Here is a 23343-nt window from a genome sequence, read left to right on the forward strand (position 1 = left end):
AGTGAGTGAACGACACTTAATGACAGTTGTCATAAACATGCATAAAACCTCCTTCATATTCATGACACGTGTCATGTCAGGCTTATGCACACCCCTTCAAGTAAAGTGTTACCCAGGTGGTCTAAACTTGACCTCCACCTGTCATTGGATGATAATACAGACTGATAATAGAACATCATCCCAGACTGAAATCCTTTATTTGGTCTTGATCACACAGTTTTATCATGGCAACAGGTTGTTCTACACAACATTTATTCCATAAATGTCAATAATTAACTGATTAAAATTGTCAAATTGCATTGAGCTGAACTGAAGTCTCTCCAGCCAAAGGACCTCAGAATGATAATGGTCCAGAGAGCACACATCCCGCAGATGGACTTTAAACATGAAAATGCAAAAACACTCACTTACTGTACTATTACACAGTCACTTATGTCATCTTAGTCTATCATTAAAAATAAAGACATGGCTTTTATGGGACATTTTACAACCAAAAATTATACATTAACTCTCAGTGCATCATCATGATGATGAGAACTTAATCCCTGACTCTGGTCTTTTACACTTAGTGTGTCTCTACACATAGGCAGAGAGAGAGAGAAGAAGATATGCATCTGTTGATATAAGTACTCAGCTGAAAACAAGGAGAGGTGAGATAGATAGGGTTATTAGAGGAGCAATTCATAATTAAAGGTTATAGAGTGGGAAAACAGTGTGGTGATGATGGAATGGGCCAAGACTGTGTGTTTAGTGCTCTGGGCTTTCACAATCAACTCTACAGCAGATGAATTTCAGGATCATGCATTGAGCCTGATGGCTGACACCCCACTTATAGATGGGTAAGTCTGTCTATCTGTCAGTCTATCTATCTATCTATCTATCTATCTATTTCAGAAAGTTCGCTTTGGCAAGCTGTTTCGAACACCTGAAACGAACTCCAAACGAACTTCTTTTTGGCCTGATTTTATCGCACCAGTTCGTTTTTCGATTTCGCTTGAAGAAAATATGGGACCTGACCTGTTCCTGGACCGCCATTGTCCTGCAGAGTTTAGGTCTTAGCTTTGGGATTAATATATAGATCATTGAAAATTAGTGCATGTAAACATAATGTTTTGTCTGGCAGAGCTGCCAGAAGGGAAGAAAAAAAATAGGAATAGAAAGTTTAATTCACATAAAGGAATTTTTCATTATTATCTATGATTCTGTTTTTAAAGTGATTTGTCGTCTCTAATAAAACAGGCACAATGACCTTCCCTGGCAGATGAGGAGCTTGTTTAATAATCAGCTCAACACAGTGGACTTGTACAAACTAAACACCACACACACCAACATCCCAAAAATCAAAGAAGGGCGCCTCTCTGCACAGGTACAAACACACACACAAACATACAAAACATAGGAACAATCAGCCTAACCAGCAAACTGAACCGTGTGTGATTATGTTGCAGTTCTGGGCAGCTTATGTACCATGTGAAACCCAGTACAAAGACGCAGTCAGACAGACCTTGGAGCAGATTGATGTAATCCACAGGATGTGTCATCAATATCCAGAGGTTTTCAAATTTGCTGCTAGCAGTGATGGTAAGACTGTGAAGGAGCAGTAAATATAAATCTATGCAATAGGTGAAAAAAAATGACCCCCAGTTACCATCTTTGGTTCTACATGAATGATACCTCACATTTTGTAGCTTTTTGAGAAGAGAGAAAGTGATAAAACTTGTGGAAAAATCCATAGCTTTAAATGAAGGAGGGACCCGATGGGCTCTTTTGATTTCAACCAGTTAGAAGTGCTTGCTCAGTTTATTTAAATAAAATAAGTTGAACCAACACAAATCTTCAGTTTTTTACTTAATTGTCATTTGCACTCAATTGTATTATGTTAAATGAATTTGCAAAATGTTAGGTTAACCTAAACCATTTGTGTTGGGACTACATGAATCATTTGTGTTGCATTGATTGAAACTGGACAGTGGATTTCTAGTTCCCAGCATGCTTTGCGTAGGGATAGCTCGGGACAGTAAATGTTGAAATTAAGTGCTGATTAATGTGTTTTTTAGTAAAGGGAAATACCTTTTAAAGTTTGATGTTCAGTTATATTTGACATTTAAAAGAGTTTATGTTATGTCGATTTTCTGAGGTTACCATTATGCTGAAGTGATACATGATATATATCTATGTTGTTCTCAACAAGCTTAAACTGTGCTAAAGCCAGTGATGAGAAATTCTTTATCTGATCATTACTTGCATGCTACCAATGTTATACTTAGCGTATGAAAAAGTGTTGTTTTAGTTTAGTTTTTATAGAAATATAAATAAATTAGTTTGAGGGCCAGCACATAAATGATAATCCCAACACAAATGGTTTAGGTTAACCTAACATTTTGCAAATTTAACTTCATTTAACATAATACAATTAAGTGCAAATTACAATTAAGTAAAAAACTAAAGATTTGTTTTGGTTCAGCTTATTTTATTTAAATAAACTGAGCGAGCAGCTAGAATCATTTTTTTTGAGTGTGTATGTTACATGTACGTCAGAGCTGCACGATTAATCATTAAATGATCGCGATCTCGATCTTCTTATTCCTAAATAAACCTTTGACAAGTACAATCGCAATAAAAATCAGATCTGCGTTCTGACCCAGAGAGAGCAGTTGTCATGTATAGGTATGAAACAGCTTCACAGTCTTTTCAACCACACATTATCATTATTTCTGTCTTACAATAATTCAAATTATCACAGAAGTACTGGGATAAAAGTTTATAGTTTGACTATAAACACTGATGTCTACCGTAGCGAAAATAGAGCAAATCACCTTTTGAAAGTAACTTGACATTTCAAATAAAGATTGTACTAGTTACATTGTTACACCAGTAGGTGGCGACAAGTGACTGTTAAAAAAATGTATTTGTCATTGAATCATTCATTCAAGAGATTCGTTCAAAAACACTGATTCATCCAGTAATGAAACAAGTCAAGTCTTTATGAATGAGTCATTGAATCATTCATCCAACCCAATTTTTTTTAATTCAAAATATTTTTTTTAAATATACCGTTTTGTTTAGTTGTCTATTCAGAATTGTGAGAGATCTCTATTTTAAACAAAAAACTGTGATTCTCAATTTATCCAGAAACACTTATGTCTACAGTAGCAATTAAAATAGAATAAATCACCTTTTGAAAGTAATTTGATGCTTTAATTAAAGACTGTACTAGTTACATTGTTACACCAGTAGGTGGCGACAAGTGACTGTTAAAAAATGTATTTGTTATTAAATCGTTCATTCAAGAGATTTGTTCAAAAACACTGATTCATCCAGTAATGAAACAAGTCAAATCTTTATGAATGAGTCATTGAATCATTTATCCAACCCAATTTTTTTTAATTAAAATATTTTTTTTAAATATACCGTTTTGTTTAGTTGTCTATTCAGAATTGTAAGAGATCTCTATTTTAAACAAAAAACTGTGATTCTCAATTTATCCAGAAACACTTATGTCTACAGTAGCAATTAAAATAGAATAAATCACCTTTTAAAAGTAATTTGATGCTTTAATTAAAGACTGTACTAGTTACATTGTTACGCCAGTAGGTGGCGACAAGTGACTGATAAAAAAAATTATTTGTCACTGAATAATTCATTCAAGAGATTTGTTCAAAAACACTGATTCATCCAGTAATGAAACAAGTCAAATCTTTATGAGTGAGTCATTGAATCATTCATCCAACCCAATTTTTTTAATTCAAATATTTTTTTTTAAATATACCATTTTGTTTAGTTGTCTATTCAGAATTGTAAGAGATCTCTATTTTAAACAAAAAACTGTGATTCTCAATTTATCCAGAAACACTTATGTCTACAGTAGCAATTAAAATAGAATAAATCACCTTTTAAAAGTAATTTGATGCTTTAATTAAAGACTGTACTAGTTACATTGTTACACCAGTAGGTGGCGACAAGTGGCTGTTAAAAAATGTATTTGTTATTAAATCGTTCATTCAAGAGATTTGTTCAAAAACACTGATTCTTCCAGTAATGAAACAAGTCAAATCTTTATGAATGAGTCATTGAATCATTCATCCAACCCAATTTTTTTAATTCAAATATTTTTTTTTAAATATACCATTTTGTTTAGTTGTCTATTCAGAATTGTAAGAGATCTCTATTTTAAACAAAAAACTGTGATTCTCAATTTATCCAGAAACACTTATGTCTACAGTAGCAATTAAAATAGAATAAATCACCTTTTAAAAGTAATTTGATGCTTTAATTAAAGACTGTACTAGTTACATTGTTACGCCAGTAGGTGGCGACAAGTGACTGATAAAAAAAATTATTTGTCACTGAATAATTCATTCAAGAGATTTGTTCAAAAACACTGATTCATCCAGTAATGAAACAAGTCAAATCTTTATGAGTGAGTCATTGAATCATTCATCCAACCCAATTTTTTTAATTCAAATATTTTTTTTTAAATATACCATTTTGTTTAGTTGTCTATTCAGAATTGTAAGAGATCTCTATTTTAAACAAAAAACTGTGATTCTCAATTTATCCAGAAACACTTATGTCTACAGTAGCAATTAAAATAGAATAAATCACCTTTTGAAAGTAATTTGATGCTTTAATTAAAGACTGTACTAGTTACATTGTTACGCCAGTAGGTGGCGACAAGTGACTGTTAAAAAATGTATTTGTTATTAAATCGTTCATTCAAGAGATTTGTTCAAAAACACTGATTCATCCAGTAATGAAACAAGTCAAATCTTTATGAGTGAGTCATTGAATCATTCATTCAACCCAATTTTTAAAAAAAAATCTAGTTTTTTTTTTTAAAATACCATTTTGTTTATTTATCTATTCAGAATCATGGGAGAATTGCGATCTCTATTTTTTTGTTTTTTTACTGTGATTCTCAGTTTATCCAGAATGGGGCAGCTCTAATGTACGTACCATAGTAATAGCAGTAAACTATAATAATAAGATAATTAAATGCAGTTGTATCTAAGTACCTATACCTAACCATAACCCAATAGTAAGTACATGTAGTACATGTAATATTACTCAGTACTTAAATGTATAATACAAGGACACCTTAAAACCAAAGTGACATACTGAAGCAACAACCACAAACACTGTAACTGCAACCGAGAAAATGTAAAAAATCTATGTGTATTTATAATTGTTTATAGTTTCTAATGACTTTAAACAAAGCCAATTTGTTGTTATAGATATAATGCAAGCCTTTAATGAAAACAAAACAGCTAGTCTGATTGGAGTGGAAGGCGGACATTCGATTGACAGCAGTTTGGGGACCCTGCGCACTATGTACCAGCTGGGCGCCCGGTATCTCACACTCACACACAGCTGCAACACACCCTGGTGAGTGGCTGTTCTCAGTATTTACCTCTCTTTATAGAACTAGATAAACAAATAATCTGAGATGACACCGTGTATTCACCACAAATATGTACATACTGGTTGGTCCTGCAAGGTGAGGAAATAACATGTCATTTTGGCATGAAGTACACATAAACATGTACCAGAGGAAAGTAAATGGCTTCTCGGTAACACACTCCCATAACTCACCCACAAGAGTTTTTTGACAGTGTGTGGAATTCATGGGAAATCCCAGGCTTGTTCTGCAACTTTTACCAGCATTTGCATATAGTCCACTTAATACATATCTGATGTGGGAAAGAAAACTTAAGTTGAAATGAAAGCTACATTAGGTTTCCGAAGAAAACCACATTAGTGCACGTGCCCGTCCACCTGGGGAAGTGATTTCAAGTTCAACTGAAGGCTCTGTTGTTTCATTTACTATATTTTATTCTCATTTCCTTCTAGGGCAGACAACTGGCTGGTGGACACAGGTTCTGATCCTGTACAGCATGATGGTTTATCTGATTTTGGCAAGGTTAGACACACTTAGACACTTAGAACTCAAATTTGTTACAGCCAGTTTATTCTTAAAGTGTCCCTATTATGTTATTTTAAAGGTTCCTGTTTTTGTTTTGGAGATCTCTTAGGTCAAAGGTCAAAAAACACTTCAGTTTTCTCATAATGTACATTACAGTAAATTCAGTCTTTCTCAGCCCCTTCTTTCCCAGAGTTGTTCAGATGGCTCAGTCTGTTGTGATTGGTCGACCACTTACAGCACGTGTCGGAAACAAAATTTCCAGTTTCATATCAGACTTTCAGTTCTTCATCTGTTCTTAATACACAGTAATGATGCCGTTGTTTTTCCCATATCAATTCCAGCGTGAGTCCTCATTCTTTTGAAAATAGCGTTTTTACTTAATCAATACATTTCCTTTAACCAAAATATTACTTAATGTTGCTCTATATACAGTACAGTCCAAAAGTTTGGAACCACTAAGATTTTTAATGTTTTTAAAATAAGTTTCGTCTGCTCACCAAGGCTACATTTATTTAATTAAAAATACAGTAAAAAACAGTAATATTGTGAAATATTATTACAATTTAAAATAACTGTGTACTATTTAAATATATTTGACAAAGTAATTTATTCCTGTGATGCAAAGCTGAATTTTTAGCATCGTTGCTCCAGTCTTCAGTGTCACATGATCCTTCAGAAATCATTCTAATATGCCGATTTGCTGCTCAAGAAACATTTATGATTATTTTCAATGTTGAAAACAGTAGTGTACTTTTTTTTTCAGGATTCCTTGATGAATAGAAAGTTCAAAAGAACAGCATTTATCTGAAATACAAAGCTTCTGTAGCATTATACACTACCGTTCAAAAGTTTGGGGTCAGTAAGAATTTTTATTTTTATTTTTTTGAAAAGAAATTAAAGAAATGAATACTTTTATTCAGCAAGGATGCATTAAATCAATCAAAAGTGGCAGTAAAGACATTTATAATGTTACAAAAGATTAGATTTCAGATAAACACTGTTCTTTTGAACTTTCTATTCATCAAATAATCCTGAAAAAAAATATTGTACACAAATATTTTGTACAATTGTACACATTAAATGTTTCTTGAGCAGCAGATCAGCATATTAGAAGGATTTCTGAAGGATCATGTGACACTGAAGACTGGAGTAATGATGCTGAAAATTCAGCTTTGCATCACAGGAATAAATTACTTTGTCAAATATATTCAAATAGAAAACAGTTATTTTAAATTGTAATAATATTTCACAATATTACTGTTTTTTACTGTATTTTTAATTAAATAAATGTAGCCTTGGTGAGCAGACGAAACTTCTTTTAAAAACATTAAAAATCTTAGTGGTTCCAAACTTTTGGACTGTACTGTATATATTTTATTTGTACAACTTAATTCCACCATCAAACAAAAGCTAAATTAGTTATTACATGAATTTAAAACTAAAAACATTTAGTTAGTCAATGTTTAATTTAGTTTTACTTACTATAAATAAAGACAACTTCGCAAGACCTTAATGTTTATTGTGCTGTCTTTTTAAAATATGGATCAAATTTGTGAAAAACACCAGAAAAAAGAATAAAACCCACAATCATTTCTGCAGTCAGTAAAGCTAGCATCACTGGACTGTCCTCAGTTATGAACTTACACAAATGATGTAGAATCAGATATATTTATTACTGTACCACAATACTCTAAGCAGGACCGATATTAACATAAAGCATTTAATGAACTTGGTGGTGGTTAAAATAAGCCACCCCTGACTTGTTATTGCCGTCTATGGTGACCACTTTTATTTACACTTTCAGCTAGTGATCCGAGAAATGAACCGGATTGGAATGATGATTGACCTGGCTCACGTTCCTGTGACGGTGATGAAGCAGGTGCTGGAGATCTCTGCAGCCCCTGTGATCTTCAGCCACTCTTCTGCCTACAGCATCTGTAATCACAAGAGGAATGTTCCTGATGACGTTCTTATGGAAGTGGTAGGTGCACCACCAGTTTACAACCTCAAACTGTTACGTAAGAGTATATTGCCCAATAAGACAATGAGGCACTGTCATATTCATAAAAAAATATGTGACACGTTACTTATTTACTGATACATGAAAAAGATGTTACAGAAGATAAAACCAGGGCAGACTTAGCTTATTTTATATTCTAGCTTGTCATTGTTTTAAAGGGATAGTTCTCCCAAAAATGAAAATTATCCCATGATTTACTCACCCTAAAGCCATCCTAGGTGTGTATGACTATCTTCTTTCAGACGAAGACAATCGGAGATATATTTTAAAATATGCTTGTTCCTCCAAGATTTATAATGGTTGTGAATGGGGGGGCCGCATTTGAAGAAAAAAAATAATGCATCTGTCCATAAAAAAAAAAAAAAGTAATCCATATGACTCCAGTGGGTTAATAAAGGTCTTCTAAAGTGAAGCAATGCGTTTTTGTAAGAAAAATATCCATATTTAAAACTTTATAAATTCAAATAACTAGCTTCCGGCGGACGGCCGTACAAGTTGATTGAGGGTGAGTAAATCAGGGAATAATTTTAATTTTGGGGTGAACTATCCCTTTAACGAATGTTTTCATTTGTCACACTTCTGACTTGGCTAGATCATAAATTTGAATATGAATATACAAAGTCCAAGATCCCAAGCAAATTGAACACTGATCGCCATAATGGTGACTTTAAAACAATTACATGGTAAACAATATAATTTCTTACAGTGGCATGGTTAAAGACAACTTTATAATGTGAATTTTTCAATTTTTCAATTTCAAATTTATTCAATTTTTCAATTTTTATACAATATCAGGATACACAAACAAATAAACAAAACAGGGCGGGGCGGGGCAAAGTAGATGTTGTTCATGGAAGTCAATGAAAAAACATAGGCTGGCATTATGCAAATCTGGTACATTGTTAAGTAGGTTTGTAACAGGAAGTGAGAATGAAATTAGTGACGACTCGTTTTGGCAGTTCAGAATCGATTCTTTTTATTTAGGAGACAATAGCTTTATTTGTCGTGCACTTTGATCTTTAAAACCTTTTACGACGTTTTACATTTAACAGCTTTATTACACACTGCATGAAAGGTAATATAAAAGGGGCACTTTAAAATATTTTCTCTGAAAGTTCATTAAACCATTCCATTTCACATTTTTTTACTATTATTTCCTTTGTCAGGCCTTAAACATACACACAAACACTACCGTTCAAAAGTTTGGAATCGGTAAGATTTTTAATGTCTTTAAAAGAAGTTTCGTCTGCTCACCAAGGCTGCATTTATTTAATTAAAAATACAGTAAAATCAGTAATATTGTGAAATATTATTACAATTTAAAATAACTGTTTTCTATTTGAATATATTTTAAAATATAATTTATTCCTGTGATCAAAGCTGAATTTTCAGCATCATTACTCCAGTCTTCAGTGTCACATGATCCATCAGAAATCATTCTAATATGCTGATCTGCTGCTCAAGAAACATTTAATGTGCACAATTGTACAAAATATTTGTGTACAATATTTTTTTCAGGATTCTTTGATGAATAGAAAGTTCAAAAGAACAGTGTTTATCTGAAATCTAATCTTTTGTAACATTGTAAATGTCTTTACTGTCACTTTTGATCGATTTAATGCATCCTTGCTGAAAAAAAAAATAATTTCTTTAAATTCTTCTCAAAAAAATAAAAATAAAAATTCTTACTGACCCCAAACTTTTGAACGGTAGTGTATAATGTTACAAAAGCTTTGTATTTCAGATAAATGCTGTTCTTTTGAACTTTCTATTCATCAAGGAATCCTGGAAAAAAAAGTATTCAACTGTTTTTAACATTGATAATAATCATAAATGTTTCTTGAGCAGCAAATCATCATATTAGAATGATTTCTGAAGGATCATGTGACACTGAAGACTGGAGAAATGATGCTGAAAATTCAGCTTTTCCAACACAGAAATAAATTACATTTTATATTGTATTCCAATAGAAAACAGTTATTTTACATTGTAATAATATTTCACAATATTACTGTTTTTACTGTATTTTTAATTAAATAAATGCAATCTTGGTGAGCAGACATAACTTCTTTTAAAAATATTAAAAATCTTACCGATCCCAAACTTTTGAACAGCAGTGTATATTCTTCAGAAAAAATAATAATATGGTTTGTGATTTGGTCCAATGTGTAATTTTCCAAAATGTTTCTGTTTCAGAAAAGAAAGGAGGGGATTGTCATGGTTAATTTTTATAATGATTATGTAACCTGCCAAAATGTTGCTAACATCTCGGATGTGGCTGGTGAGTTACCTTAAAAGCAATCCCGCCTAAGAAAACAATGCAAGATATTAATATGTGACTCCACTTCTATATGTGAAATTCAGATCACTTTGACCACATCAAGAAAGTGGCTGACGCTAGTATCATTGGATTTGGAGGAGATTATGATGGTGTGCCAAGGTAAGCATGCTGATTAGTGAAAAAACTGCCTGCGTTCTAGTTTAATGGTCATGGTAGAAGGCATTGTGCTACATTACACATTTGTAAAGCATGAGTATTATATTAGAAAATTGTCTTTAATTGTTTAAGACAGATGGACAAATAATGTTATGGTTTTGAACAGGGTGCCAGAAGGTCTAGAGGACGTGTCAAAGTACCCAGACCTGGTGGCTGAACTTCTTAGACGTAAATGGACAGATGATGAGATCAGAGATGCTCTAGGACGGAACCTGATAAGAGTTTTCAGAGAGGTGGAGGCGGTAAGAGCAAGGCACACAAATCTACTGCCTGTTTACTCACTGAATATTTCTAAAAGTGACTTATTTTTCATTAGGTAAGAGACCGCATGAGTGGAACCAAACCCGATGATACACCCATCCCTCTTAAAGAAGTCCAAAACCCCTGCAGGACAGACTATGGTTATGAATCCAGTTCAGCACACACACAGTCTTTTTATCCACTTGTCTTGGTTCTGACACTGCTAAACAAATTATTCTAATCAACCTTTGCTTGGGATCTTTGATAAAGAGTTGGCCTGTAACACATTTTTAGTTGAAAATAGACCTTAGCAGTCTTTTTTAGAGTAAAATACTGGCCATTTTACAGTTGGTAACCCTGAATATTACAACAAGGGTTAACAGTGTAGACTAAATGAAGAAAAATTAAAATGTATTTATAATTTAGCTTTTTACTTTTGACTAAAATGATACCAGGTGAAATGACTTAATGCTTAAAGAACAGATGTCTGTCACATATCTGGAATAACAATGAAAGTCTGTTCAGTCAAATGTTTGGACACACTTGTCCATTATTATTAATATTTTATAATAATTTTAGAAAAATAATAAAGTCTTCAGAACTGTGTAATAACACACAGGGAAATATGAGAATTATGCAATAAATGAAAAATATCAGTATTTAAACACTTCTGTGTATTGTGGTTACTTTACTCTTTTTTAGTCAACTGAGACATTCTCAACCAGACTGCAATTCATATGGTGTAAATGACATCAGTAGCAGCAAAGTCACATTGGATGTTTGTGTCACTGTTGAAAATAGTCCTAGTTTATAATGTCTGCTAATGTTCCCTATAACACCCTGGCTGCATCCGAAGTTGCATAGCAAAAAACAGTATGTGACAAAAAAGTATGTCCGAATTCACAGTACTCATTAAAGAGAAGGCGAAAAGTACCCAGATAACTTACGGCGAGATTCAGAAGTGTGCATACGATGGACACTTACTATCCCATGAGGCCATGGTGCAGGATTTGTGAATGGCAGTGAAGTGACAGTAGTAGAAAGTTATTATTTATTCAAAATAAGTACCAACTCAAGATAGTATGCAATTTTGGATGCAGCCCGTGTCCGCAATGGGATAAGCGACAAGCAATTTGTCTGTCCACACTAGACGCGACAAAAGTCTCTCTGCAAGTGCACTGCACTTGCAAACAAATGCATAATCAAGTACATAATCAAATTCATAAATATTACACCATTTTAACATTATTTAAATTACATACTGTCATAGAATAGACTAGTTTGTTAAAAGTTTGAACGTTCTTGTCTCCTTTAAATTATTTTCAATATCTGAGGAGGAGTATCCATTGTCGCTTTCAGTATGGCTACACAGCAGGAGCGTTTCCTCCGAGGAGGCAAGGGAGGCAGTGCCTCCTCAAAACATTAGGATGAGAAAATAATCCATATTACAAAAATAAAACAACGCAAATATTACAAAATGTGACAATAAAAAGTGTACAAGTCACTTGCGTTTTCTAAAGGAGCACTGTCCAACAGCGACACCCGCAGGTAAAGTTACATTGGGAGTGCACGTCTCTTGTGCCTCCCTTGAGCTCATAGAGAATGAACAGAGACCCTAAAGCGTGCGGTGGGTTTTGTGGGGGGTAATTGAGAATGAATGGGGGAAAGTCACATGAGAGGAGGCAATGCCTCCATCGCGCTATGATTGGATATGATTGGTTTGTGCGATAAATCCCGCCTCTTGTTTACGTACGCTTTCCGTATGAAAGTCTGAATGAACAAAATGATGGCATCAGTGGAAAGAGTAATTAAAAAGTAAGTAAACAGCTCCGCCACTAAGATATCATCTCTTTATGCACGTCAAAATCAAACGTTAAAACACCTGAAAACATGACGACCGCGGGGGGTTTAATGTGCAGTCAGCTTTAAAGATACATCTTCGTGTCTGTTTACCGAGCATGACTGATGATCTGAAATAAGTTCACTATTAAAAAGAACAGCTGAAAATCAATACACAAATAAAATACATTGTTTAACCCTCTACGGTATGGTGTTCCCTTACGGAACAAAAATATATGGAAATATACTGCAAAATATAATGCGATGTATTACATAATACATTTCCATATATGGGAAACTAGTGCTTATATTTGTCAATATACTGCAATATATGCATTGACCATGTATGGCTATATATTGATACATATAAAATATGTATAAATGAAGACAAAAATAGCATTACATTCATCAAGTTTTATCATTTATTGTGCATATATGTTGCACACACATGTTCCCATATAAATGTGAATGTATTGTACACACATATATATCAACACATTCATGGAATGAGTAACAATCAGTGGTTACAACAGACTTCTACAGGTGCTGGTCATATAATTAGAATATCATGAAAAAGTTCATTTTTTTATTGTAAATTATTTTTAAAAATGAAACTTTCATATATTCTAGATTCCCTACATGTAAAGTAAAACATTTCAAAAGTTTTTTTTTTAATTTTGATGATTAGAGCGTACAGCTCATGAAAGTCCAAAATCCAGTATCTCAAAATATTAGAATATTTCCTAAGATCAATCAAAAAATGGATTTGCAAAACAGAAAAGTTCAAGTTCTTTAAAGTATGTTCATTTGTGCACTCAATACTTGGTCGGCAGCACATATTACAGCAAATGACTGGCTCCTAGCACAAATTACAGCATCAGTGAAGTGTGGCATGGAAGTGATCAGCCTGTGGCACTGCTGAGGCACTATTGAGCCTTCAGATCATCTGTATATTGTTGGATCGACTGTTTCTCATCTTTCTCTTGAAAATATCCCATAGATTCAGGGGTCAGGCATGTTGGCTGGCCAATAAAGCACAGTAATATCATGGTCAGCAAACCACTTGGAAGTGGTTTTTGCACTGTGGGCAGGTGCTAAAGTCCTGCTGGAAAAGGAAATCAGCATCTCCATAAAGCTTGTCAGCACTGATCACGGTCCAGTTCTTTTTCTTCTTAGCCCAGGTAAGATGCTTCTGACATTGTTTCTGTTTCAGAAGTGGCTTGGTAGTCTTTTTCCTGAAGATGTCTTAGTGTGGTGACTCTTGATGCACTGACTCCGGCTTCATTTGACTCATTGTAAAGCTCTCCCAAGTGTCTGAATCGGCTTTACTTGACAGTATTCTCAAGCTTGTGGTCATCCCTGTTGCTTGTGCACCTTTGCCTACCCAATTTCTTCCTTCCAGTCAACTTTGCATTTAATATGCTTTGATACATCACTCTGTAAACAGCCACCACATTCAGTAATGACCATCTGTGTCTTACTCTCTTTGTGGAGGGTGTCAATGATTGTCTCCTGGACCATTGCCAAGTCAGCAGTCTTCCCCATTAGTGTGGTTTCAAAGAACAAGAGATACCCGGAATTTATACTGTAGGGATGGTCATTTAATGAAACTCAAATGTAAATATTCTAATATTTTGAGATACTGGATTTTGGACTTTCATGAGCTGTACGCTCTAATCAACAAATTAAAAAAAAAAACTTTTGAAATGTTTTACTTTACATGTAGGGAATCTAGTATAAATGAAAGTTTCATTTTTTAAAATAATTTACAATAAAAAAATGAACTTTTTCACGATATTCTAATTATATGACCAGCACCTGTAGTTCCCAGCATGCTTTGCTTCTGACTGTTAAAGGAAAATAAATGTTAAAATTAAGTGCTATTTCATGTATTTTGCTCAATATTGATATAGGAGGAGTTAGTGTTTAAAGTTGTATTATTTTGGAATTTAAAAGGTTTTCTGGTACAGTATATGTGAGTTTTTGGGGTTACCATTGTGCTGAAGAGTAGAGCCTGTGGTTAGGTTTATGATTGGCTGAACACCATTAAGACTATAATAACTTTATTTAAAAAGTAACGGCTGTGCACGCTATAACACAGTGATAGTGCTTTTGTTAACTAACCTGAAAATATAAAACATTTAAAATGTAAATTATTATAAAATAAATGTGTTACATAATATATTTTAACATATATGTGTTTATACTGCATGAGTAAATCTATCTGCAATATATTATGCATGGAGTACCATATCTGATCACATATAAATCTCTATATTATGAAGTATGTTACTGAATATAAAATTACATACATTATGATATATTAGTAAATATATTATCACATATTTTTCAATATATGAAAAGCAATTCCTTATGTATTATTCAATATATTGCAATATATGCATATACCATATATGTATATATAATGATACATATAAAAAAATATATTGCAATCAAAACCAAAAAAGGCACTAAATTTTTACATATATTACCAAAACATTTTCCCATATAAATCTAAATACATTATGGTGGATATTTATAAATATAATATAGCATATATTTTGGGATATATAAACGCATATATTATATATTCATGTTCAATATATTGTAATATATTGAAAGCGGCAATCATTTGTATATTTTGCAATATATTACATGAATATATACTATAGTGTATAATATATGTATCATCAATATATTATTCAATGTATTCAAATATATAATATATTGGAAAATAAAAAGGGAAAATAATATATCACAATATATTTTAAGAAATATATTGGTAAATATATTTTCCTTTCATAAGGGTTGCCTCCAGGCAACATATTTTAGTTTGTTTTTAATAAAATGAGACATTTAAATGAACACTCTAAAAAATGTTTGCACAGCAAAAAAGCCAGTGTACATTTCACTCAATTTGAGTCAAATTTAACACTCCTTAAATGTATATATGACTCCCTCCATTTGGGAGTTAAAATAACACTTTTAAATGTCTGAAATATGTACATTACTCCCAGAGTACATTTTAACACTGTAGGAGTTTATTTGTAAATCCAACAGAAGTGTCACAACTCTTACATGAGTGTTAAAATGTACTCTGGGAGTAATGTACATATTTCAAACTTTTAAAAGTGTTATTTTAACTCCCAAATGGAGGGAGTCATTTTTTTAAGTAATACTTTTTTTTGTATTATTAATGTGTGTGATACAAGTAACAATGATGAAATTAACTTGTAAAACTTTTTTTATTCATGAAATTTTTTTTATTCAAAAAAAATAATAATTTCATAAAATCTTTTATAACTTCATAAACTTTGCCATTCTGACAAATCAGAAACAAGTGCATATAAAACAGTATAAAAACTGTAAAATATCCAATATAAAAACAATGACTTATGGCAAATTATGTATGTAAATCATAAACTTGGTTACCCGACAAACATTCTTAAAATTTGCTATTCTGACAAATCAGAAACAAGTGCATATAAAACTGTATAAAACTGTAAAATATCCAATATAAAAACAATGACTTGACAAATTATGTATGTAACTCATAAACTTGGTTACTTGACAAACATTCTTAAAAGGATTAGTCCACTTTTAAATACACTTTTCCTGATAAATTTACTCACCCCCATGTCATCCAAGATGTTCATGTCTTTCTTTCGTCAGTCGAAAAGAAATGAAGGTTTTTGAGGAAAACATTCCAGGATTATTCTCCTTACAGTGGATTTCAATGGCTACCAACAGATTGAAGGTCAAAATTACTTTCAGTGCAGCTTCAAGGGCTTTAAACGATACCAGATGAGGAATAAGGGTCTTATCTAGCGAATCGAGCGGTCATTTTCGATTTATAAACAAAATATCGCCTTGAACGTACTTTGCGCTTCCGCATTCTTCATAACGCTTACGCTGAATGTCCTACGCCTTCCCTATTCTACTTACGGAACGAACGCGGCACCAGTTTCGTTTTTTTCCGTAACTTGAATAGGGAAGGCGTAGGACATTCAGCGTAAGCGTTATGAAGAATGCGGAAGCGGAAAGTACGTTCAAGGCGATATTTTGTTTAAAAAGCATAAACGGTTGTATTTTTTTCTAAAATGACCGATCGATTCACTAGATAAGACCCTTATTCCTCATCTGGTATCATTTAAAGCCCTTGAAGCTGCACTGAAACTGTAATTTTGACCTTCAAACTGTTGGTAGCCACTGAAATCCACTGTAAGGAGAAAAATCCTGGAATGTTTTCCTCAAAAACCTTAATTTCTTTTCGACTGAAGAGAGAAAGACATGAACATCTTGGATGACATGGGGGTGAGTAAATTTAATCAGGAAAAGTGTATTTAAAAGTGGACTAATCCTTTAAACTTTCTTTCATACACTAAGCTTGAACATACCGAAAAGCAATAAGCAGTCAAGTATCGGTTCAACTGACCGAATAATTATAGCTTTTGTGCTCCACAACAAAGTTCAAGATGATTACAGATCTTCATGCACAAAACAGTGCACTGGAACAATGTACAAATATGGTTCCTCAAAACCATATGATACCTGTAAGTCAAATTGTCTGTAAAAAGGAAGGTCCTCAACTCTTGACAGACAAAAAACATTCAGTTCTCTCACACGGTAGGCATGAAGATGCTCCACAAATCCATCAGTTTTAAAGTCTTTAGTGACCAAAACATTTTGGTCATCCATCAGGATAATTTCAGTAATTTTACTGAACACAGGCAGGTCATTTTCCATTCTAGAACAAACCATTAGGTCAGGATGATACTCGGTTCCAGAATGTTTTAACCATGAAGTCACGGTGATCTTACCATCAGACACATTTGGGTACCTTTCAAGAATAGTATCACGGTATGGTAAATCCTCAAAATCAAGAATTTTCAAGGGCCCATATTCAACACTTCTAACAGGTAAACTTTCCCAGTGAAAAGCAATAGCATACTGGTGTTTTAATGCAAGGGATTTTGTGATGTTTTTAAAGTTTCTTATACTGTTTTTGAAAAACTTATGTTTAGCTTCGAATCGCATCGACCACACATGTACTAAGGGACCGATTTTACGTATGCAACGAGGATAATGTAACATGTAGTGGTGTTTTGGAATCAAATTTTTATGTGGATATAATTCTTTAAAGAGACTATGATGCTCTACAATAAGATGTTTCAGATAGTAGGTCATACCTTCTGTTATTACAGGAGAAAACACTATATTAATTACCTGCAATAACAAGAGTAGTAAATGCCAATGTTTGTTTTCCTCATCAACAAGGTCTCCAAATATCAGAGGAATATTTCGAATTAAACAGAATGTCTGAATGGCATTCAGTCCTATACCATTCCCTGTCTGCTCTAGGTTTACCCTAGTAGGCCGGTTTTTTCTTTCCAAGTAGCCATAGTTGAAAGAATAGATTCTGTTACATATGCCTTGTCTTGATATAACGCCAGAAAGATATTCAAGAAGTAACTTTATCTCATACTGTCCGACACCCTCAAGGATATCGTGCATTATATCAGGAGCGTAATTGTCACAAATATGAAAATATTGCAAGTCATTTAGCAGACATGTGCGTTTAACCCCAAAAGACGAAGTAATGTTAGGGTCAGCTAACAAATCTGCATAGTGCTGTTCTTGCAAAGCTTTGTTTCGTAATACAACATTAGTGTTGTCTTCACTGAAAATAGACTGTGAAGTTTTCTTGTCTACTAAACAGAATCGACAGAAGTAATGGGCACTGAAAGATTCCATGAACCCAAGAAGAGTGTGCATTCCCAAATTGTCCCCTGTAACCAGGGCAATTGTGCCAAACAAGGGCTCTTTGGAAAAAGGAACATGAATTCCTGAACTTTCAAGGACTTTCAAATCTTCAACAAGGGGCCGCAAAATTGCATCAAATCCGTACTTCTTAACATCCTGAGCATGGAATAATGACAGTAAATGAATATTCATTAAATTTGAATTCATTTTTGGTGGAAAGTTCCTGAGAATGAAGTAAATGGCTCCAATTTTGTGAATGCCTTGCTTAGAGCCCAGCGGATTAGCAGATTCAAAGTCATCATAATATAACTGTATCTGAAGTGCATTTGGTTGTTTACTGAAAAGCGGGTGGTTTTTATAATAACTTCCATCACAAAAGTCGTTATAAACAGTTGAACTCCCACTTGGTCTTAACATATGTTTACATATATCTGCATTCCTAAAAATAAACTTCAAGGTGTCCAACAGGGGAATGTAAATAAATGTGTCAGTTACTGGGACTTGATCATATGTCCGCGTCACCCGATTCAATCTACTGTCAAATCTTACCCCTAACTTGATCTCTATAGGGTCAACAACAGCCCATTTTTTTTTGAAATATTTTTTCCATTTGTGTTCTGAACTCAGATTGGATTATCCAGGTTATTAAAACAGTCCTCCATTTTGGATGCTGTTGCAAAATCATCTACAGGAAGTAAATTCATTACTTCACTTTTAATATTAGAATGCATTTCATGGACCAGTTCTTCCATATCCAATACTACAGAAGTTATTACACTGGTTGCTACTCCGCTATTTTGCAATCTAGCGATAACGGATGCACACATTTCTTGAGTGTCAGGCACACTCCCTTTATCACTGAGTGATGTCTCTAACAGTTCATTGTGATCATTTAAATGTGATAGTTCATTATCTCCATGAATTTGATTTTCAGTCTCTGTTTGTTCTAGAAAGTCATTTCTATGAACACTGAAGTGTTTTCGAAATCCGGCATAAGTCATGAAGCTATATTTACAATCATTTTGTGCACATTTCAAATTCATTTTTTTCCCAGGATAGTAAGCATGGATAAGTTTCAAATGACGAACAAGGTCATTTACAGTTGAATGTACCACTTTGCAAACAAAACAGCGGAACATTTTAATCCTAGACAGTTAAGCTAATTCAGAAGTTTGGCTCTTAAGTCCTTAACCCTAGGGGTTTCACGAACTGTCCCAAAGCCAATCTTGTAGATCGTTGTCTGAATGAATGTAAACATCGCATTTAGGCACTGGGGGTATGATACGCTAAAGACAAAATATGCCTTAAAAAGCTCGTCAAAAGCAGCAAGGGAAGACTTTGCCTGACATGGTAGGAGTTGTCCATCAAGCACAATGTAGAAATCATGGATGGTGTTCTTCGCTGAGCCAACTGCAAGGAGATGTGGCTGAAGGCCTTCAGTCTTCTCAACATGTTCAGTTAGACTGCAGCAAGACTGAAACAATAAGGGAAGAACAATTAGAAACAAGTAACCCAAGATTAACATCTCACTAGTGTTTCAGCACAAACCTTGTGAAACTGCACAATATAGTCCATTGCCTCCCTGATGCTGATCTTTGTGGATTTGTTTCTACCACCAGCTGAAGGTGGCAAAAGGAAAGCCAAGAGTAAAAGAGAGGACATGTCACTGTCCCACCCTGCAATGAACAAAGAGGGCATGCAGATAAACAAAGTAAATTATATGTAACAGACCAAATTATATATCTTCACAAGTAACAAAATTCTTTAGCCAAAAATGCTTTAAAAATCATTTCTTATTTTAAATTAGCTTATTTGTGTATAATTGTATTAACATTACACTTTTTAAATGAAATAACTTTAATGATACAGAGTTTAAAAAATACAAGCCAACACATGCGTGTGTGTGGGATTAAGATCATCGAAACATCGAAAATACATTTTGGTCCAAAAATAACAAAAACTACGACTTTATTCAGCATTGTATTCTCTTCCGGAATCCTTTCCATTGAATTGATTCCACTGAATTGATTCCATTGAATCGTTTCATCTGTCGCCGTTGGTAATGCACTTTTACGTCGCCATGGTTGTTTTTGGTGATTAGGACATCCGCGACATGCACAGTTACTCACCATTTTAAAAAATATAGCAATACCAAAATATAAACAATGTAGAATAGCTTGAATACAGCGTGCGTCTCCCTCAGACTGTAAACGAAGCTCGGGCGCACCAGATAACACGTCAGCAGCGTCACTGCGGAGTCATGAACAACGCGGATTGACAACAGACCCGGAAGAGAATACAATGCTGAAAGTCGCAGTTTTTGTTATTTTTGGACGAAAATGTATTTTCGATGTTTCAAAAACTTCTAACTAACCCACTGATGTCACATGGACTACTTTGATAACGTTTTTATTACCTTTCTGGACATGGACAGTCTACCGTACAAACACTTTCAATGGAGGGACAGAAAGCTCTCGGACTAAATCTAAAATATCTTAAACTGTGTTCGGAAGATGAACGGAGGTCTTACGGGTTTGGAACGACATGAGGTTGAGTCATTAATGACATAATTTTAATTTTTGGGTGAACTAACCCTTTAAACCTTCTATTAGGTACTTTTGCAGAATGACAAAAGGTTTCAATACTTACATATCCAGTTTTTGAGTATGGATCCTTGAGTGCTGGAAAGAGTGTTACAATTCCCAAGGCACAGCGGGTTTTGGTTTCTTTGGAAGGGACACGGCTTTATAAAAAAAAAATTAAAAAAAAAAGGTATGGGAGAAGTTAAAACATTATTTACTCACTAAAAATGGTCTGATTACAAAAACGTAATAAATTATGAAGATTAAACTGTGCCTTACCCTTCTTTATCAGTTATGTATGCAACTACAATATTGACCAAGAGTCGCCGCGTTGAGTCCGTGAGTTTCCCATGTTCTTTATATTCAGCCAAAATCACGTGTCCACCTGCCTTGTCCTCCAAAATGCTATTGACAAACTATAATATATACATATAAAAAAATATTGTAATATTTTTAAAGTGCTATAAAGCTCTTATTATATAAAAATGTAAATAACTGCTAAATGATTTGGCTAGTTAATTAAAAATTTTAACAATCACCTGTTTTGCCTCAAAAGCTTCATCAAAACGAGGTTTCTTGGAGCTTGGTCCAGCACCTTCATCAGTCTCAGAGGACATTGATAGTGTGTCAGGGTGGGAGCTACAAGAAGAATCGAGGACTGGGCATTCTGGAAACATTTAAACATTAATGAATTACATGCTGATTATGGAGACAAAAAAAAAAAAAAAAAGTTAAAAAATTTTTTTTACAATCATATTTATTCCTTAACCAAATATCTTAATGTTTAGGATTTAAAAGCAGGCCTATATTTAACATGACCTAATTATTTTAATTATAAATCATGACTCATTTGAATTTAAAGGGTTAGTTTACCCAAAAATTACAGAGAAGAATTTTCATTTTTGTGTGAACTAACCCTTTAAAATGTAATGCTGCACTCCTCACAACAAATCTTTTGAAATTAGCTATACTGATTAAAGGGATAGTTCACCCAAAAATGAAAATTTGATGTTTATCTGCTTACCCCCAGGGCATCCAAGATGTAGATGACTTTTTTTCTTCAGTCGAACGCAAATTATGATTTTTAACTGCAACCGCTGCCGTCTGTCAGTCAAATAATAGCAGTGATTGGGAACTTGAACAATAAGAGTCGAAAAAACTTCCATAGACAAGTCCAAATGAAACCCTGTGGCTCGTGACGGCACATTAATGTCCTAAGACACGAAACGATCGGTTTGTGCGAGAAACCGAACAGTATTTATATAATTTTTTACCTCTAATACACCACTATGTCCAAGTTCGTTCAGCTTCCGGCTAGTGAGGTCTGATCGCGCTCTGACAACGGAAGTGTTGTCTCGCGCTCATTGAAGTATATGGGCGAGACATCACTTCCGTCTTCAGAACGCGTTTTTTGACCTCACTAACAGGAAGCTGAACGAAGTTGGACATAGTGGTGTATTAGAGGTAAAAATTATATAAATAATGTTCGGTTTCTCGCACAAACCAATCGTTTCGTGTCTTAGGACATTAATGTGTCGTCACGAGCCGCAGGTTTTAATTTTGATTTGTCTAAGCAAGTTTTATTTACTGTTATAGTTGAAGTTCCCATCTACTGCTATTATTTGACTGACAGACGGCAGCGGTTGCAGTTAAAAATCATAATTTGCGTTCGACTGAAGAAAAAAAGTCATCTACATCTTGGATGCCCTGGGGGTAAGCAGATAAACATCAAATTTTCATTTTTGGGTGAACTATCCCTTTAAAGAACATTCTTAAATTTAATTTAGGTAAGAAAGCCCTATTAAGTACTATCATGTTTCAAACCCAAGGGCTATGGCAGAGGAAAAGTTTTTCAGCATGATGACTTGACAAATAATACTATCCAGTAATTTTGAATTATGTGAAAATGGAAGATTAGTTCACCCAAAAATGACAATTCTGTCATTACTTACCCGCATTTCATTTCAAATCCACAAGACATTCATTAATCTTTGGAACACATATTTTAATGAAATCTGCAAATCTTTGTCCATCCATTAACAGCTGTGCAACTGACATGGTCAAGAGGCCCAGAAAGATAGTAAAGACATCATTAAAATAATCCATGTGACCACAATGGTTTAACCTTAAGAAGCGACACAATTGCTCTGTTTGCAAAAAAAACAAAACAAAAACATAATTTGCCACTTAGTATATAAAATATTAATCTCAGATCATTAAAATATCTTAATGTCTAATGGGTTTGATAATGACAGAATTTTCATTTTTGGGTGAACCAACCCTTTAAAGGCAGCAACGTTTAAAGTGCAACATTATTCAAATTAAGTGTTCCACAGAAAAAAACCTAATATAGATTTGTCATGAAAGAGTGAGAATTTGTTTATTTATAGGTAACTATTTCTTTAAAGAATTTAATGACATGTGCTAGGGAAGTATTTGTATATCATAGACACTTTCCTGAATCTTGGTCAACAACTCT

General features: G+C 33.8%; 2 protein-coding genes across 3 annotated transcripts; one reads left to right on the forward strand and one right to left on the reverse strand.

Annotated features, from left to right (window-relative positions):
- The first annotated feature begins 479 nt into the window (after positions 1–479).
- Positions 480–11312, forward strand: dpep1 (dipeptidase 1). The gene is made up of 10 exons (XM_048186306.1): positions 480–839; positions 1240–1366; positions 1449–1581; positions 5235–5385; positions 5851–5920; positions 7728–7904; positions 10140–10224; positions 10308–10383; positions 10547–10682; positions 10757–11312. Exons 1-10 carry the CDS (start codon positions 721–723, stop codon positions 10919–10921), a joined length of 1239 nt encoding a protein of 412 aa, XP_048042263.1. The 5' UTR covers positions 480–720; the 3' UTR covers positions 10922–11312.
- Positions 11313–16814: 5502 nt separating this feature from the next.
- Positions 16815–21878, reverse strand: LOC125265811. 2 transcript variants are annotated; one of them, XM_048186307.1, is made up of 5 exons: positions 21404–21878; positions 21144–21280; positions 20932–21025; positions 19831–19958; positions 16815–19756 (listed from the first exon to the last, which is right to left on the reverse strand). In XM_048186307.1, the coding sequence occupies exon 5, from the start codon at positions 18697–18699 to the stop codon at positions 16999–17001; it is 1701 nt and encodes a 566-aa protein (XP_048042264.1). In that variant the 5' UTR covers positions 18700–19756; positions 19831–19958; positions 20932–21025; positions 21144–21280; positions 21404–21878; the 3' UTR covers positions 16815–16998. Both variants share the same exon structure in this region, with proteins under 2 accessions (XP_048042264.1, XP_048042265.1).
- Between the last annotated feature and the right edge of the window lie 1465 nt (positions 21879–23343).

The sequence above is a fragment of the Megalobrama amblycephala genome, linkage group LG3 (assembly GCF_018812025.1).
Source record: "Megalobrama amblycephala isolate DHTTF-2021 linkage group LG3, ASM1881202v1, whole genome shotgun sequence".
Lineage (NCBI taxonomy): Eukaryota > Metazoa > Chordata > Actinopteri > Cypriniformes > Xenocyprididae > Megalobrama > Megalobrama amblycephala.